Source organism: Raphanus sativus, chromosome 9 (genome assembly GCF_000801105.2).
Source record: "Raphanus sativus cultivar WK10039 chromosome 9, ASM80110v3, whole genome shotgun sequence".
NCBI classification, from domain to species: Eukaryota; Viridiplantae; Streptophyta; class Magnoliopsida; order Brassicales; family Brassicaceae; genus Raphanus; species Raphanus sativus.
Genome location: NC_079519.1, coordinates 35495767 through 35512586, shown reverse-complemented (window position 1 = coordinate 35512586; position 16820 = coordinate 35495767). Strand labels below are relative to the sequence as shown.

At 33.2% G+C, this 16820-nt stretch overlaps 5 protein-coding genes across 8 annotated transcripts; 1 reads left to right on the top strand and 4 right to left on the bottom strand.

Annotated features, from left to right (window-relative positions):
• The first annotated feature begins 835 nt into the window (after positions 1-835).
• Positions 836-1700, top strand: LOC108828348 (thioredoxin H7). Its single transcript, XM_018602004.2, has 3 exons — positions 836-1041; positions 1170-1292; positions 1429-1700. The coding sequence occupies exons 1-3, from the start codon at positions 910-912 to the stop codon at positions 1558-1560; spliced, it is 387 nt and encodes a 128-aa protein (XP_018457506.1). The 5' UTR covers positions 836-909; the 3' UTR covers positions 1561-1700.
• A 131-nt stretch (positions 1701-1831) lies between these two features.
• On the bottom strand, positions 1832-3662 carry LOC108828347 (uncharacterized). The gene is made up of 2 exons (XM_018602003.2): positions 2931-3662; positions 1832-2504 (listed from the first exon to the last, which is right to left on the bottom strand). Exons 1-2 carry the CDS (start codon positions 3497-3499, stop codon positions 2051-2053), a joined length of 1023 nt encoding a protein of 340 aa, XP_018457505.2. The 5' UTR covers positions 3500-3662; the 3' UTR covers positions 1832-2050.
• A 3228-nt stretch (positions 3663-6890) lies between these two features.
• Positions 6891-8178, bottom strand: LOC108823833 (uncharacterized). 2 transcript variants are annotated; one of them, XM_018597116.2, is made up of 3 exons: positions 7550-8177; positions 7188-7482; positions 6891-7109 (listed from the first exon to the last, which is right to left on the bottom strand). In XM_018597116.2, exons 1-3 carry the CDS (start codon positions 8105-8107, stop codon positions 7087-7089), a joined length of 876 nt encoding a protein of 291 aa, XP_018452618.1. In that variant the 5' UTR covers positions 8108-8177; the 3' UTR covers positions 6891-7086. The 2 variants fall into 2 exon arrangements, with proteins under 2 accessions (XP_018452618.1, XP_056850393.1); XM_056994413.1 differs by lacking the exon at positions 6891-7109 and having other exon boundaries at positions 7168-7482; positions 7550-8178.
• A 768-nt stretch (positions 8179-8946) lies between these two features.
• Positions 8947-16492, bottom strand: LOC108824238 (glutathione S-transferase U16). Of its 3 annotated transcripts, XM_056993501.1 has the most exons (3): positions 10505-10664; positions 9187-9547; positions 8947-9146 (listed from the first exon to the last, which is right to left on the bottom strand). In XM_056993501.1, the coding sequence occupies exons 1-3, from the start codon at positions 10538-10540 to the stop codon at positions 9130-9132; spliced, it is 414 nt and encodes a 137-aa protein (XP_056849481.1). In that variant the 5' UTR covers positions 10541-10664; the 3' UTR covers positions 8947-9129. The 3 variants fall into 3 exon arrangements, with proteins under 3 accessions (XP_056849481.1, XP_056849482.1, XP_056849480.1); XM_056993502.1 differs by lacking the exon at positions 10505-10664 and adding an exon at positions 16460-16492 and having other exon boundaries at positions 8947-10482; XM_056993500.1 differs by having other exon boundaries at positions 8947-9547.
• On the bottom strand, positions 15511-16799 carry LOC108824239 (glutathione S-transferase U15). The gene is given in 3 exon segments (XM_018597613.2): positions 15511-16119; positions 16460-16715; positions 16717-16799. Coding segments are annotated over 3 exon segments (690 nt in total). The 5' UTR covers positions 16785-16799; the 3' UTR covers positions 15511-15753.
• Positions 16800-16820: the final 21 nt, after the last annotated feature.

Here is a 16820-nt window from a genome sequence, read left to right as displayed (position 1 = left end):
ATTTAATTACTTTATTAATATGTATTTGTGTATGACACCTAAAAGTAACATAGAAAATTATAATTTTGGAACCATTTCCACTTAATATACTCGTGCGTGATAACGAAATTTTTTTCTCAAAAATAAAAGAAAACGAAAAAAATAACCTAGTAAATTATAAATTTGAAAACAATTTCTACTTTTTTGTCAAACCATTTCCACTTATTATTCCTATTTTGTACGTTTCTTAAGGTACCGAAATGGAATAAAAGCATTGGGCAAGAGTTGTATGACAATTGACAGCTCCTTAACACAAACCAATATTCTTCTACACCAAATGATATTACATTGAGCTGCACCGTATCGTTCACTTTTTCTTTTCTCGTTTTATACTGATTTCTGCTTGTAAGTTTAAGTGAATGTAAATTCGGACGTGAGTAACCCCAAGATAGGAAGATAACCATGAATAAGTAAATGATAACATCGTCGCCAAAGAAAATGAGTTAGCAAGATAATTAGCCTATTTTTTAGCAAAAAAAGAAGATAATTAGCCTATTTACATCTAGACGTGCATATAATTTCTTTTTGATTAGATCAATATTTAATACCTTTATGTAGTGGTGGGGGGGGGGGGGGGGGGAATATTGAATAACTAAATAATGGAACTGAACAAAGCGAAAATAAACTGGGATAAGCTCCATATTCCTAAAAAAAAAGAACCAACGGTTATAGAGAAGGATAGCAAATTGAATCATATTCCATTATTTTTTTGTTTAAAAATCATATTCCATTGCTATATTTAATTTATTTACTTTAATGAATAAATTTATCTATATAAAGCTCCTCTGGCTCTCTCTTCTGTTCATATTAGGCTATTAGCTACAAGCAATTAAGTGCAAATCATATCTCTATACACACATTCAGAAGATAATGGGTTCCAACGTTTCATCTGTGCATGATGTTCCTTCATCAACTGAAACCAAGAATGGTTTGGTTGTGGAAATGGAATCAAGAAGACAGTGGAGATCTCTCTTTGATTCCATGAAAGGCTCAAATAAATTGGTACGTATTTATTAGAAAACCCCATTTTAACCCATTTCTATATCTATACATCAGTGTTCAATCTTGTTTACATGTTATTCAATTGGTTCTGTTCTAAGCTAACTAAACAAATTGTGATGGTTTTGAAGCTAGTGATTGATTTCACGGCTGCATGGTGTGGACCTTGTAAAGCAATGGAACCTAAAGTTAAGGAGATCGTTTCTAGGTACCCAGAAGCTGTTTTTGCGAGGGTTGATGTGGATAGATTCATGGTAAGTAGTTTCTTTCTTTTTTTTTTTTTTGAATGAAAGTTTCTTTCATTTACTGGTAGAATTATCATTTACGGTTTTCTTGTAACTGAAGCCGTGAATCTTTAACTCTCAAGACTAAGCTATTTGGTATATGCAGGATGTGGCTGGAACATACAGAGCAAATACACTTCCAGCTTTTGTTTTTGTGAAGAGAGGAGAAGAGATTGATAGGGTTGTTGGAGCCAAACCTGATGAACTTGTGTACAAGATTGAAACGCATAGGGTTTAAGTTTTGTTTATTTTTAATTTGAAGAACGAAAGATTATACATTTGAGTGTTTGTGTGTGTGTTTCACTGATTGAAATTGTGTTTTTGGTTTGCTGTTTTCTCAAAAGTTATGAATAAAAATGTCAAAATTGTTTGGATACTCATGAGAAATCATTTAGTTATTAACATAATAAATTCTCTAACGTTGCAGCTACATTTGCATGAAATTTAGTTAACATCGAGGTGAAAATCCTATAACAATGGTTATGTGAATATGGTGACTAAAAGAACTATACTATCAAAAGAAGTTTATGTGAATATATAAGTAGTTGGAGAAGCAACAATTTACAAAACATTTTCTGTATTATGGAATCAGATTGAGAATACATATCATGACATCAAAGAGAGCTTTTTATGACCAAAAAGTATCCATCAACAGATGAGATCAAGATTTTGTGAACACATTGTGTTATGTACATTCTCTCAACATTCAAGAACCTTTTACTTGAAAACTAGTTGTCAACTCCATTTCCACCCAGAACTCTCTTAAGATCTGTCTTCTGTTCCGATGTTAGCCTCGAAGGGAAACATATATCAAAGTTGATCCTAAGATCTCCCCTCTTGGAAACTTCTTTAGAGATAGGCATTCCTTCGTTAGGTATCACAATCTCCTGACCCGGTTTAACGATATCCAAAACCGGTATAGTCAGATTCCTCCCGTCTAGTGTTGTTAGGCTGATAGTGATCCCTGTTAGAGCCTCCAAAAGCGAGACTTTCTTGTCTACAATCAGATCGTTTCCATCTCTTTTGTAGACCGAGTGCGGTTTCTCATCGATGACGAAGATGAGATCAGCCGGAGTGACTCCTGGTTCATGGTTTCCTTTCTCTGGGAATGTGATCTTTGTTCCTTTCTTCCATCCTGGTGCTATGTCTATCTTCAGGATCTCTTCCACTGTCTTTGGCTTCCTACAAACAAAGCCATTATTAGAGAGATTAAACACAATGAAAAATCTTAAAACAACTAAGCTATGCAAAACCAAATGTAGCAACAAGAAGATCATCTAAAGAAAGCAACAACATACGCTCTACACAAAAACAGAGCATCAAGAAACCAATCAATTGGATTAACGATTCTTGATTTCATTTAGTCTACGGTCTACCAGATCAAAGAACTACGAATCTGAGGAATAATTGACACAAACAAGATCTTAAACAACTAATCTATGCAAATTCAAATGCCGCAACAAGAAACTTATAAGGAAGATCACACAGAGAACATAACCTCAAGACAAAACAGAGCAACAAGAACACAAATCAGAGCATCAAGAAACCTACACGATTCTTTATTTCATCAAGAAACATGATCAGAGAGATGGTAATAAAAGAACTAACCCGAGACCATCAGGAACAACGCGTGAGATTCGCATCTTCCTCCTCCCACCTTTATACAACTCCTCAAGAGTACAAGCCAACTTGCTTTCGATCGCCGGAGCTTTCCTATTATTCGCCGCCGGCGTCTTCCGACTCGTCTGACTTCCCGCCTCAGCGCTTCTGAACCTGCTTCCTCCTCCTCCTCCGTTGACACTCTCCCTCCTCCCTCCTCCGCCGAATGCATCCCCCGACGCGCCGAAAAACTCGTTGAATATATCTTCAGCGTCTCGCGGATAATACCTAAACCCAGCGTCATCGTTGTTGTTGTAACTCCGCTGCGTAGGCGGCGTTGGTAAGTCGGAAGACTTGAGTCCGTCCTCGCCGTACTGATCGTAGATCTGACGCTTGTGAGGATCGCTTAAGACATCGTAAGCTTCGGAGATCTGTTTGAATTTAGCTTCAGCTTCTTTCTTGGTCGAAGGGTTCTTGTCCGGATGCCATTTCATCGCTAGTCTTCTGTACGACTTCTTCAGATCATCTTCGCTCGCGCTTGGAGTCACGTTCAGTACGTTGTAGTAATCAACACCCATTGGTTTCGTAATTCAAAACAATCTGAGGAAGTTAGATTTGGATCGGAGTGTTGTTGCGGAGGAGAAAGTAAGGAGGAGAATAAAGAGGAAGCGTGAGGAAGGAGGAGAAGAAGAGAGAGTGGAGTGCGTGTAAGGTAGAACATGCCAAGCAGAATGTGGTACTGGTACACGGTTTTGTAATATTGAATTAACATTTTTGATGGAACCTTTCTTGAATTATTGTACTCGGTCTTGTCTTGACTGAGCTGGACGTGATTAATTGGATAAGCACTAAGCAGAGCTTACGTATACTGCGGTGCGTTTTAGGGACTTACTTCAGGTGGGCTGCGATTTTTTGAAGCCCAATAAGCCCACTCTCAGTTGTTCAAAATATAAAGCCTTTTGGTTTTAAATAGTAACAAGAGAATTGAGTGGAAATAGGGAAAATCCTTTTCATTGTTTATAATTTACAAAAATTATAAGTAATACTAGATTTTGACCCGCGCTTCGAAAGCGCGGGCATTATTTTTCGCTAATATGAAATATATTATTTGTTTGTAATTATTGAATGTATTTATCTTAGTAAAAATTTCTTTATAATAAATTTGACACATATAGTGTTTTTGGTAAACTATGTTTTTCTCTCAATCTATCTTATTAAAACAGGAACATTCTTTTGGACCTAACATTTATTTTGTAAGTTTTTAAATTAAATACATCTTTATACTTTATAGTTGAACATACATTAAGTCACTAATGTTCCTTTCTTTATACTACTATCCATGTTTCCAAACAATATACTTATTTCTTTATACTACTATCAATGTTTCCAAACAATATATTTTTTATACTACTATTAATGTTTCCAAATAATACAATAATTAATCTTAGTTATTTTATATCTATCATTTTCTCTTTAAAATTTTGTAGAAACGTCATAATTTCATAAATTGCAAAATAGTGAACTTAAAATTTCGATTATAAAATTAAAAATTATGAAACTATTACAATTTAAATCCAATTAGATTACATATCGGTCATCCATCAGTTCAATCGGTTAGTCTCGGGTTTTAGTGATTTTTTAATATGAATATTTTAAAAACATAAATTGAATTGTCAGATCTCCGGATTAACCGGTATAATCACAATCGGGTTGAATTTAAAAATACTGATATAAATGCAAAAATATTTTAAATACACACTCTTTAAAAATAACCAAAATATTTGTTAAATTATTAGTGAAATTTTTCATCGTAAAATATCCCGCGCTTCAAAAGCGTGGGTCAAAATCTAGTTTGTTTTATTCTCTCTCCAATCAACATATTTATTTGGCTTGTTATTAAAATAAATGATTATAGACTTTGATCCGCACGCCTGCGCAGATGTATATTTTGAAAAATATATTAATATTTGTTTTTCATGTAATTATTAGAGTTTGGCAAAATGAATCCGAGAAACATGATTGATATTGATCCGAACATATAATACCAAACCCGAACATAAATTGATTTCCCTTAAATATTCAAAATTTTCAACGTTTTGTTATTTAGAGAACTGAATCTGATCCGAATCGAAGTATTCGGGTATCCAAATTTATCTAAAAATAGATTTATATACTTAAATATATTAATTATTTTTGATTTAACATATATAAAACATTAAGAATGATACTCTTAAATTGGTTCAAATACATGAAAATATATATAGATAGTCAAAAGTAAATATCTGAAATAGTTAAAGTATACTCAAATCACCAAAAATACTTCAAATAGTTATTTATTCCGTATCCAAAATTTTAAATCAAGCCAATTAATATGTTAAGCTTAGTATTCTTACATATGTTATTCAAATTTATAGGTAATATATTATTTTATTTATAGACTTTGAGAAATTTAAAATATATCTATCTTATTTAAAAATAATTTATATGGATTATCCAAACTCGAACCAAACCCGCAAAGATCCAAATCGAACTCAAACCAAAATTTAGAAAATCCTAATAGGGCTGAAATCTTTGACCCCGAAAACTCGAAACACAAACCGATGAGAACCAAACCCGTATGGGTACCCGAACACCCATCTTAGTCATTATTATATATTGTATATTGTCATCATATAATTAATTATATTTTATATGTACCATCATATAAATAATCATATAATTAATAGTATTTTATACGTACCATCATATAAATAATTACATATATTATATTTTTAAAACTTAATATGAAATATAAAAACCATAATTTGAGTTGGTATTTCAAATTGGGTTTTGAATTGTATTTTTCTTATATATATTGACAATATTTTTTTATAATGGGCTTAATAACACAAGTCCATTACTTTTTTGCTTAATATTACTATCCTTCTTTCCAAACAAAATTAATTTTTTTTTTTGCTGAAAACAAAATTATTTTTTCTTTTAAAAGACTACAATCCATGTTTCCAAACACTCTAAATTTTTTTAATAGTCATATTCAAATCTCCAAATACTTCGATTTTGTACTTGAGTTTTAATAAAATAGATGTACTTCAGTTTTAATAATATAATTTTTTTTTTTTTTAAAAATGCTATCTATGTTTACAAACAGTATAGAAGTATAGTGCTATTCTTGTTTCCAAACAAATCTAAAATGTACTTCAATTTTAATAATATAGATCCATCCTGATCGGCCACGAATAAAATGTTAAGGTAGAAACAGTTTCATTCATATATTAGTGAAATTAAAATATATTAATCGTATTGTAACCGTACCCATGTTTTTTTTAACACGGTGAGGTGTGGTTATATTTGAAGGTGAAAGATATAGTTATACTTGACGGCCACGATTTTTTGACATATAATTAAGGATAGTTTAAACATATTGTTTTGCAGTTTAATGGGCCACGATTTTTTGATTAATAACTTAAGTGAAAGTTATACTTGCTTCCAAACATATATCATTAAGAATCCTATCCTTGTATCCAAACATCTCCATTTTGTACTACAACTTTAATAATATAGATTTGTTACCTATATTTTTTTCTAACATTTCTTTATATCTAAGGAATAATAGACTAAGCTTATTCCTTATCAAATTTGGGGAGAAATATGTTGCAAAAAGGGTGCTAGTGTGGAACTAAGTGAAGAACTCGCTAGAGAAATCATTTGAACAATGGAGCATTACAAAAGCTCCAGTGACGCACGTCTCTTGTCTAAGGTTTCCTCTAAGGTCTATGCATTGGCTAGCCGGTGAATATGTTCAGAAAAACTAATTACTGAACATGGAATTAAAAAAGAGTCTTTCAGACGAGAAGCTGGCATCCATTGGTTATTTAAAGCACGCAACCAACAATAGTAAGATATAGTGTCGTTCTATAACTTCAAAGACGGTTGTTCAGACTACTGGTAGCAAACAGAAAAACACTAGTAGCAGAGCAGGTAAATGATTGTATTAATACTTAATAGGCAGCGAGAATCACTAACCGCTGCAAACAATATTCGTATAATTTATAAATGTTTAATAATCAAGCAGCATATCTCTAAGGCAAATCCACCGAATTAACAACAAATCATTTCCAGCTACAGCCTTCACTTTCACGGCTCAAGCTTCAAACATAAACATCTCTCACTTGATAAACCCTTCTGCTACTGTTACATCAAACAGAACAGAGTATATTAGCGTCAAAGCAACGATTTTGACTTGAAATTAGTACAAAACAAACTCACTTTTGGACGAGGTTGGTACTAAAACAACAGTCATGTCGGCATTATTGGGCGGGAGCTGAAGACGCAAAGGGAAAAGCTTGCCGTTCAAAGGACTACGAGTACAAACGATAACATCTTCCACATTGCTCTCTTCTTTCAACCTCTTAGTCAGCTCCTCGACGCCATTGCCTTTGAAAGTAAACGACTTCACCTCAACCGAGTCATCTTCCTCTTCACCCTCATCTTCCGCCACGTGGTAATATATCACTCTCCCTTCCGACTTCGGCGGCGATCCGACCGCTACTGAATCCGTTGACTACAACACACAAAAAAAACATAAAGTCAACGACAGTTTGAAACTGTTGTCGGATCGAGAACTCTACCTCCTGTCTGAAAAACCGGTTAGATCTGGAAGGAGATCCAGGTTCGAAATCTAGAGAATCAGAATGATGAAGCGGAGACGGAGGCTGCTGCTGCTTGTGTTGATCGGAGAGAATCTCGACGACGTCGACGTGCCAGAGAACCCAATCCTGAGTGGCCGATCTGTGAGGAATATCGTGAGTGACGGAGTTTCTCCACGGAGGCAAACCACCGTTACCGCGGAGGAAGTGGCCGTAACGTGTCTTGAGCTTGACCAGAGCGCCGTCTCTGATCGGCTCCCAAGCGAGAGACGAGTCGAGGCGGCTCGGATTGGTCTGGAGGACTTTTCTTCCCGTGGCTCCGAGGAGAAACGGTTTGTTCGACGCCGTCAAGTATTTACCGTAAGCGCTTTTGAGGCGGATGAGGTTGGAGGAGCCTGGGACCGGCTCGATGGTCCACTTGGCTGCGCCTGCTGAGCCGTTGCGTTCTTGAGTGACGGACTCTTCGTCTTCGTCGGCGATTAGGAACTTGTCGTGGTGGCTACGTAAACGGACGGCTTTGGCTTTCTGGAAAAAGTCCATTTTTGAGATTAAGAGAGAGGTTGATTGAAGATGTGTGTGTGAATGTGTGTGTGTGAGTATAGCTGTTAATGAATCTAGAGCTTGGTCTTTAGGACCTTTTAGGACCTTGTCTTTTTGCGAAAAGGGTATATTTAATATTCTTAATTACTACTCGGTTTCAGAATTTTTCTTTTTGACTAGTGTATATTCTTAAGGAAATTATGTCTTTTACTCTTTTTTATTTTTGTTAGTTACTTAATTTCAGTCTTTTAAATTGTTACTTCATACGTTTAACAAATAGTACTGTAGTTGTTCAAACAAAAAAAAAACAAATAGTCCTGTAGCTGACAAAGAAAACGAATAAATAGTCGTGTAAAAGTTTGTTTTTAATATTTCATTTGATTTTTTATCCATTTGCCTATAATGGTAAGTTTTTGAATATCTAATTAATGTTATATTACTATAATTATTACAAAAATCGACGCTTTTCAGAGAAAATGGTATATCAGTTAGATAGCAAGAAATATAAAAAGTAGTATTTTAGAATGTACTGTTCCAAACTAGTAAAATAATATTTAAACCGTATACATTTTTAATTTACTTGAAAGGTAATTTAAGTATAAAGAGTTTTCAAATTGTTTTGGTTCTTATTTTATTTTGATGAAAAAACTACATATTATTATTTTTATATAATCAGTCAAGACAATTATTAACTTTCAGAAACGGGAGATTAGATCTAGATCTATGACCCCTATTTGGAAAAAAAAATCAATTGTTTGCAGAAGTCAATTTATTATTTCTGATTTATTAGCAGGGACCGATGGAATGGGAGACAATATAGTGGACTAATATAAAATATAGAAATTAAATGCCGACTTTCTGGTTGGAACGACTAATCTACCATTTTCAATTATTGAAAGCATTATCCATAAACCATACACAGCATTGTATAAATTACTAGCATACATTCAACACAACACTTCGACCTTTCACTTATTTTTGCACTTACATTACACACGTCCATTTGCTTTTCAACGATGATCTCAAGTTCTTGAAACCGTATGCCTTTAGTCAAAAAAAAAAAAAAGTTCTTGAAACCGCTGATTGAGCTCTAACCTCAAGCTCTCCTAAAAACTCAGCCACTTTATCGATCTCGGGTACCATATTCTTCACAGTATCATCAGACAAGAACCTGTCCGCCCATTTACAAAGAGAAGGAACTTTTGTTTCGTCTAAAAGCTTTTCTCCTTTTAGCTTCTCTCTAGCCTTCAAGATACCCACAAAGCTCCTGAGGCAAATGTCCATAAACCCGATCGCTTCACCTCCGAAAAACGGTTTCCCTTTGCTTATAGAAACAAAAGCTTCCTCGAGTTGCAATAACCCTTCTTCCACTTCTTTCATGCCTTTTTCTTTTGCCTCTTCGGATTTGGTGATTGCGGCCGCTTTCAAAGCCGGAAACCACTGCATTTTTTAAAGGGAGTCAAGTGAAAATAGTGTGACAAGTGTTTGTTCTGAAATCTTACACAAAATCTTAATGGTTTCTTCTTGGTAAAGGTTTGACTATTTCCAAGCTAGAATCTTCCTAGGTTTATACTGAACCAAGATTTAACTCATTGAAGAAAACTTTGATCAGTATCAAACATCCATTTTGTTTTACATTTTGGAGGATAGGATAATAATAATATATGTTTTTGTAAGAAAATCTATATAACGATCATCAATCTACAACAAGAAAAACGGAGAAGAAAAAGACAGAAGGAAACTCTACAACTCTCCCACTTTAACTAAATTCATATGTATAAAGATTATCATCAAAACATGTAAAAGCATGAAAGTTTTGGAAGAAAATATATGAAAATATGAATAGCTTTTTTTTTTGGCAGCAACATAGAAACATAGAAAATATGAATAGCTTTATGACTAGACACTACTTCTATATTGGTTTAATAACTTAGATTTGTTCAATCACTATGTATGTCTTTTTATAAGAGTTTAATAATAGATCTTTAAAATACTTTTTGTGTTGTTACTGTCACCAATTTATCATGTATTTCAAAGGAACTTAGAAAATCTAAAACAATGTCATGCAACAAAATATTTTGTAGTTGAATGTTGTTTTATCCATTAAAAAGGGATTTAGTTACAACTATAGTCTTTTTCAACACAGTTACAATTATAGTCTAACTTCACCAATGCATGTCTAACTTTTCATTTGTTTTCAATAATATAGCCATAGATGCATAAAATTAACTTTTTGGTCACTCACAGATGAAGATCAAATTCGTAATCCTCTTAAGAATACAAAAATCCATCGCAAATAAATTCTCACGCAGAATAAAACCCATGGATAAAAGAAAGTAAATATTTGGCCAACAAAAAAAAGCCATAGAAAACACCTTGATTTGAGAAGAAACTCACTCTTGGAACCGAACAGATCTTCTTCAAAGTAATCATAATCGACTGATTTGAGACGAAGAGCGATCTTTGGTCTTATGGCATACGGACTGAACCATACTCCCAACAGTTTCACTTCCTCTGTCTCTCCCATTTTTTTATTTGGTCTCTAATTAATCTGTGAAAATGAGAAGAAAGAAGAGATATATAATGTTGTGGTTGAGGCCCGATTGTGTGTTGCTCCACGGCTCTTTTGTCTGTATCTGATTATTACTTAGTTTGAGAAAATGACAATGAGAATTGAGAACATACGTTTCTCTTGTGAACAAAAAAGGAAAAAGAAAACATACGTTTCTCTTATTTTCTTTTTTGCTTTAACCGTAGCATAGGATTAGTTGGGTTCTCTTATTGCATCAGCAAAAGCTCTCACAAGTGTCTTTTAACATATAAAATAATAAAATTTGATGCTTTAATTAAATTATAAACAATAAAATTTAGACCAAAACTGATATATCACATATTAGAGCAGCTTATCATATTATTTTTTAAATACTCTCCAATGAAAACACTCTCTCCTTCTATTTTCTTTCATCAATTAAACTGTTTACTTTAATATTATTATTTTAATAATGAGAACACTTGTGAGAGCATATTGATGAGGATGCCCTTATCCACTATGGTTCAAATGGGATGTAACTAATATTTAAAATCGTCTGAAAATATATCTTTAAACCTCAAAAATTGACAAAAATAATTTTTAAAATATAAAAATTATTTATAAATCTAATTAAAAATTAGTTAAACTATCTAAATTAACTAAAAGTATCCAAAATAAGAAATAAAACAAACTACAAAGATATTTTGAATACTCTACAATATCTAAATCACTTTAACATATATAAAAAATTAACATATTTAACTAATTTAGAATATCTTCGAATCCTAATTCGGATTTCAGTTCGGTTTGGATTATAACCAAATCTCCAGAGTACTAAATTCCGTTCGGATATTTTTATGTAACATCTCGGATTCAATTTCGAGGTTTTCAGTTCGGGTTTAAATAGGTATTTTGGATTGAGATAAAAACACTCAGGCCTAATTCTGCTTCTCATGCCTCACATGCTTATTTTCTTAGCAATGTGGGACTTTCAAAGATCAAAGACAAATCAAACAAAACATTCTGACTGGCTTAGCGGGTTTTGTAACAGAAGATAGTCTTGAAGCTAAAGCCAGATACCCAAATAAATCTTTTGGGAGAAAAACTGAGTTTCTTTTTCTTCCTTACTTTATAAAGAACTAACTGAATGGACAGTTTTCAACTCTCTGGTAAGATTAGATTCTCACTGTAAGCTCACATGTTTTTGCACTCCTGGTTGCAATCTCAAATTCCTCAAAGATCTGATGTTTGCACACCAACTTGACTGAGACAATGATATCACAGTAATAGATCTGTTATCAGAGACTTCACACTTACAAAGCTCTAGCTTTTCCAATATGATCCAAACAAAACTCAAAAACGAACAAGCAAACCATCTACTATTACAATGTTGTTGTCTTCCTACTAAGTCACCAGCTACAAACTATCACCACTTCTGATATAAATTCACCTTCAAAATTAGTGAACTGGAAAGTTGGTAAGATTTAATTTTCAGCCCATAGTAAGCGCAGATGCTCTTGAACTCCTGGTGGCAATTTCCACTTCCTCAAACATCTTACGTTTGCGCACCAAGCTGACAGAGAAAGGATAGATAGTTGCAGTCACTAACCGCTTCGCATTGTTCAAAACATAAACCGCCACTTCTTTGAGTTCTTTCTCAACTTCCGTTCCTTCATAGTCTCTCCACTCAAAAGTCTTGAGATGTAACAACAAACATTTAGGAACACGCCTCGGCTGGATCCAACGAACCTTCCGCTCCTCAAGCATCCCATGGTCCTGCGAATCAATAACGGCATTTTCCACCATTAAACCAGAGAAAACCAAACATGATTGATTAGAGAAATTTAGGTGTTTAGAGTAAGAATGTAACCACTTCCTCTCCAGCATATCAACAATCCTCCTTCAGCGCACCTTTGTCATCATCACTTCAGCTGCAGTTTAAGAAGACGTTAATTAGCTGGCACACTAATTGAATCGGCCAAGAAGCAATCTGTTGCCTTGGTCCATAAGGATATCACCATCTTTGCTAAAACATTCCTGCCCTTGTTCAAAGTATCACTATATCCCCCACAAGCCACCTGTTGCTGCTGTTAGCAATCATAAGAGCATAACTAATTAGCAATCAGATAAATAAATTTTAAAATAGTGCTATCTCTTAACATGAGCACTATTTTAATAGCTGCACATTTTTATGGGACATGCATATAAAAGGAAGGAGTGAGCTGGCTAAGGATAAGGGCTAGCAATACATTTTTCTTTCAATTCTTATCTTCTTCTCCTTTGTAATAATCAATCTAAGATTTGATTACTTATCTTTCATTGTATTGTTTCCTTATGAAAAACAAACAAACAAGGCGTACACACGGAAATAGAAACTTAAATATAAAGATCCCACTCTCTCTTCTATGAGAAAATTATATTGATTGTGATGGATAAGTTTGGCTGGTCCTTCTCGTCTTATTCTCCGATCGGCAAGAACAGTGATGACGAAGGAGAAGAAAATGAAGCTGAATCTCCTTACAAGGGTCCTCTTGATACGATGGAATCTCTCGAAGAAGTTTTACCCATCCGGTTTGAGATTTTTTAATTATTAAATATTTTGTCTAGTTCTTATTGTCTGAATACTAAAATCTCTCTTGACTTATGAATACAACAAAACAGGAGAGGGATATATATCCAAGTTCTACAAAGGGAAGTCCAAGTCTTTCATGAGCTTAAACAATATTGAATCCTTGTCGATGAAAGATTTAGGGAGGCCAGATAACCTTTACAGTCGCCACCGGAGAAATATTCTCAGGCAACAGCTTTGTAGTCGCGGTGGAATCTCGAAGAAACCCCTCAAGGCCCACTTCACGGTGGTCTCTTCATGCGGCGATGATTCGTCTTCAGCCTCTCGATCATTTGAAACATCAGCCTTGACTGACTGATACCACTGAGTATCTCACGGAAATGTTTTTTCGGAGAATTTAAATTTTAAAATAAAAAAGGCTGGATTAATAAGAAGATGACACATACTGAGAGCACTCAGTTTTTTTTTTCGAAATCTCTTCTGCAAATAAACGATTCTACAGATTTATAACTCTCTTAATTATTGTTGAACATAAAAAAAACTCTCTTAATTATTTTGATTATTTTAATTCTAAAACCCCACTTCTTATTAGTCCATGCCCTTATATTTTAAATCAATTTAATGAAAAAGTTTAAACTGTCTCTCATCAGCTAACGGTTTCGATTTTTTGCAAGGCCACCATCTACGTACTTGCTAGTATATCCCCGCAATCTCATCCTATTGTATTCCCTCATTCTCCAACATTAATAGTACAAACTTATTTTCTTTATAACCCCCTCAATCTCTACAAAAAAAACATCATAATAAATAAATATGTTTCTTTTATCTCCTGATTTATTTTCCGACTTTTGTTTTATGATTCTATCGACCTTTAATTTACGGCTTTATTTCGGTTATTGGATGTTTGGTTGTTGGGGACATTGTTTAAGTATCGGAAATCGGCCAAAAAAATACTGAACTTTGCAAGAATTGCCAACAGAAACCTGTATACTTGTGTGGCCAATAAAAGCCTGAACTTTTGTTGACTTATTTAGATTATTAAGAAACTTACGATTGACTGGCCAAATTAGCACACCGTTAAACGAGAGTTAAAACAGCATTAACCCAACGTTAACTGTTGACGTTAAGTGAAACGACGTCGTTTCATTTTATTTGATTTGAAAATAAAAAAAGGTAGACTCTGAGGTTCGAACCCAAGTTGTTTGGATCAAATGGCAAGGTATTTTATCACTATGTTAGTGGCACATTCAATGTATGAACAAACACGTTTACTTTTATTTAGTATTAATTTTGAATATAAAAAATTCTCTAAAATTTTAAAAGATCTTTAAAATTCCAAAATTTTGGAAAATAAAGAAATTTTTTATAAAATAATTTTGAAATTGAAATTAAAAATAAAATTTTATTTTTACTTTTAAAATCAAAAATCTTCCAATTTTACATTTTTAAAAACAAATTCCAAAAAAAGAAAATTTTCATTTAAGATTAAAAAATTGAAAAAAATCGAAAATAACAAAAAAAAAATTATAAAGAAATTTGAATCTGAAAATAATCAGAATCTATAAAAAAATTTCTTTTTTTTTTTTTTTTATAAAAATGCCAAAAAGAAAATTTTCATTTTTCAAATTATTAAAAGAAAATTTGAAAAAAAAATAATTTGAAAACAAATTCAAAAAAAAGTGATAAAATTTTTCAAATCTGAAAACATATAATAAGAAACTATAAAAAAATAAATAATAATAATAATAATAAAAAAATTTATTTTTTTATAGTTTCTGATTATATGTTTTCCGATTTGAAATATTTTAACTTTTTGGAATTCTTTTCGATTTTTTTTTCAATTTTTTTATAATCCGAAAAATGAAATATTTCTTTTTGGAATTAATTTTTCAGTTTTTAGAAATTTTAAAGATCTTTTTAAGTTTTTAGATAATTTATTTATATTCAATCAGTACTTAAATATAATTAAATGTGTTAATAGTTTCATTGATTGAGTCACTAGCCTAGTGGTAAAGTACCTTATCATTTGGTCCAAACAACCTGGGTTCAAACCCAATAGTCAACTTGATTTTATTTTGAAATCATGTAAAACGACGTCGTTTCATCTTATTTCAAAACGACGTCGTTTCACCTAACACCAACATTTAACGATGTCATTTTTTCTGTTAAATTTGTTGACGGCGTGCTAAATTGGCAAGTCAACAAAAATATTGTTAATTAATTCTAAAGTCAATTAAAAAGTTTGTGTTTTGTTTAACCAGCCCATATGTCCAGATTTATTTTGGCAATTCCTGCAAAGTTCAGTGTTCTTTTGGTCGATTTCCCGTTTAAGTATTAATAAAGTGTTGGAATTGGATGATGAGAGTTAATTGAGAAATACGGTAGACACTAGACAAGATGAAATGGGTGTAACAATATCATGAGATTGTATATATGAAAAGTCTACCATACATGAGAGTGTATCACACAACTCTTCAAACTTCACCTTATTTTCTTCTTACATAACACTTGCACTGCAAATACATCTCTAAGATGATCTTAAGATCTTCAAGTCCTGGTTTGAGTTTCAGCTTCAAACTCTCTCATAAACTTGACAATCCTTTCAATCTCCGGTACCACATTCTTCACTGAGTCATCAGACAAGAACTCATTTGCCCATTTACATAGAGGAGTTTTTGATTTGTCTAAAATAGTTTCTCCTTTAAGCTTCTCTCTAGCTTTTAAGATAACCAAAAAGCTTCCGAGGCAAATGTCCATAAACCCGATCACTTCACCGCCAAAAAAACGTTTCCCTTTGCTTATAGAAATAAACGCATCATCGAGTAGCAACAACCCTTCTTCCACTTCCTCCATGCCTTTCGCTTTGGCGTTTTCTGATTTGGTGATCGTAGTTGCAATGAACGTTGGAAACCACTGCTTTTAAAGACGAGTTTAGAGAAAATATAGATATTTTTTTTCGAACATAAAATTTATTAAGAAAATATATTTAGAGTCTCATAGTTTACTGAACCTTTAAATTAAAATATTAGTACGAGTTGGAATATGTTTGAGTTTTTTTTTGTGCAATTGAATATGTTTGAGTTTATAAGAGCACTATTGAATATACTAGTTATAAGGGTTGACCAAAAAGACTAGAATATCATGTAATTTACTTGATACGTTTTAGCTCAAGTCACCTAACTTAAACAATACAAAGACCTTTGTCATCAGCGAAGGTGCAAAGAGAGTAAATAAAATCTTAAAATACACGAACCTTGTCATCAACGAAGGCAGACCAGAAGCGAGCGATGGCACGATCACGAGGATGGGATGGTAGAATGGACTGTCGAGATGAGTTCCACGTCTCGTCGATGTATTCAACGATATTGAGAGACTCTAGAATCGGTTTGCTGTTGTGGATGAGTACCGGGACTTTCTTGTGAACCGGGTTTGATTTGAGAAGAAGCTCACTCTTGGATCCGAACAGATCTTCTTCAAAGTAATCGTAATCGACCGATTTGAGACGAAGCGATCTTTGCTCTTGCCACGACCGGACTGTACCATGTTCCCAAAAGTTTCACTTCCTCTCTCTCTCCCATGCTTTTTTCTTTCTTAAATTAAATTTAATAAGGTCT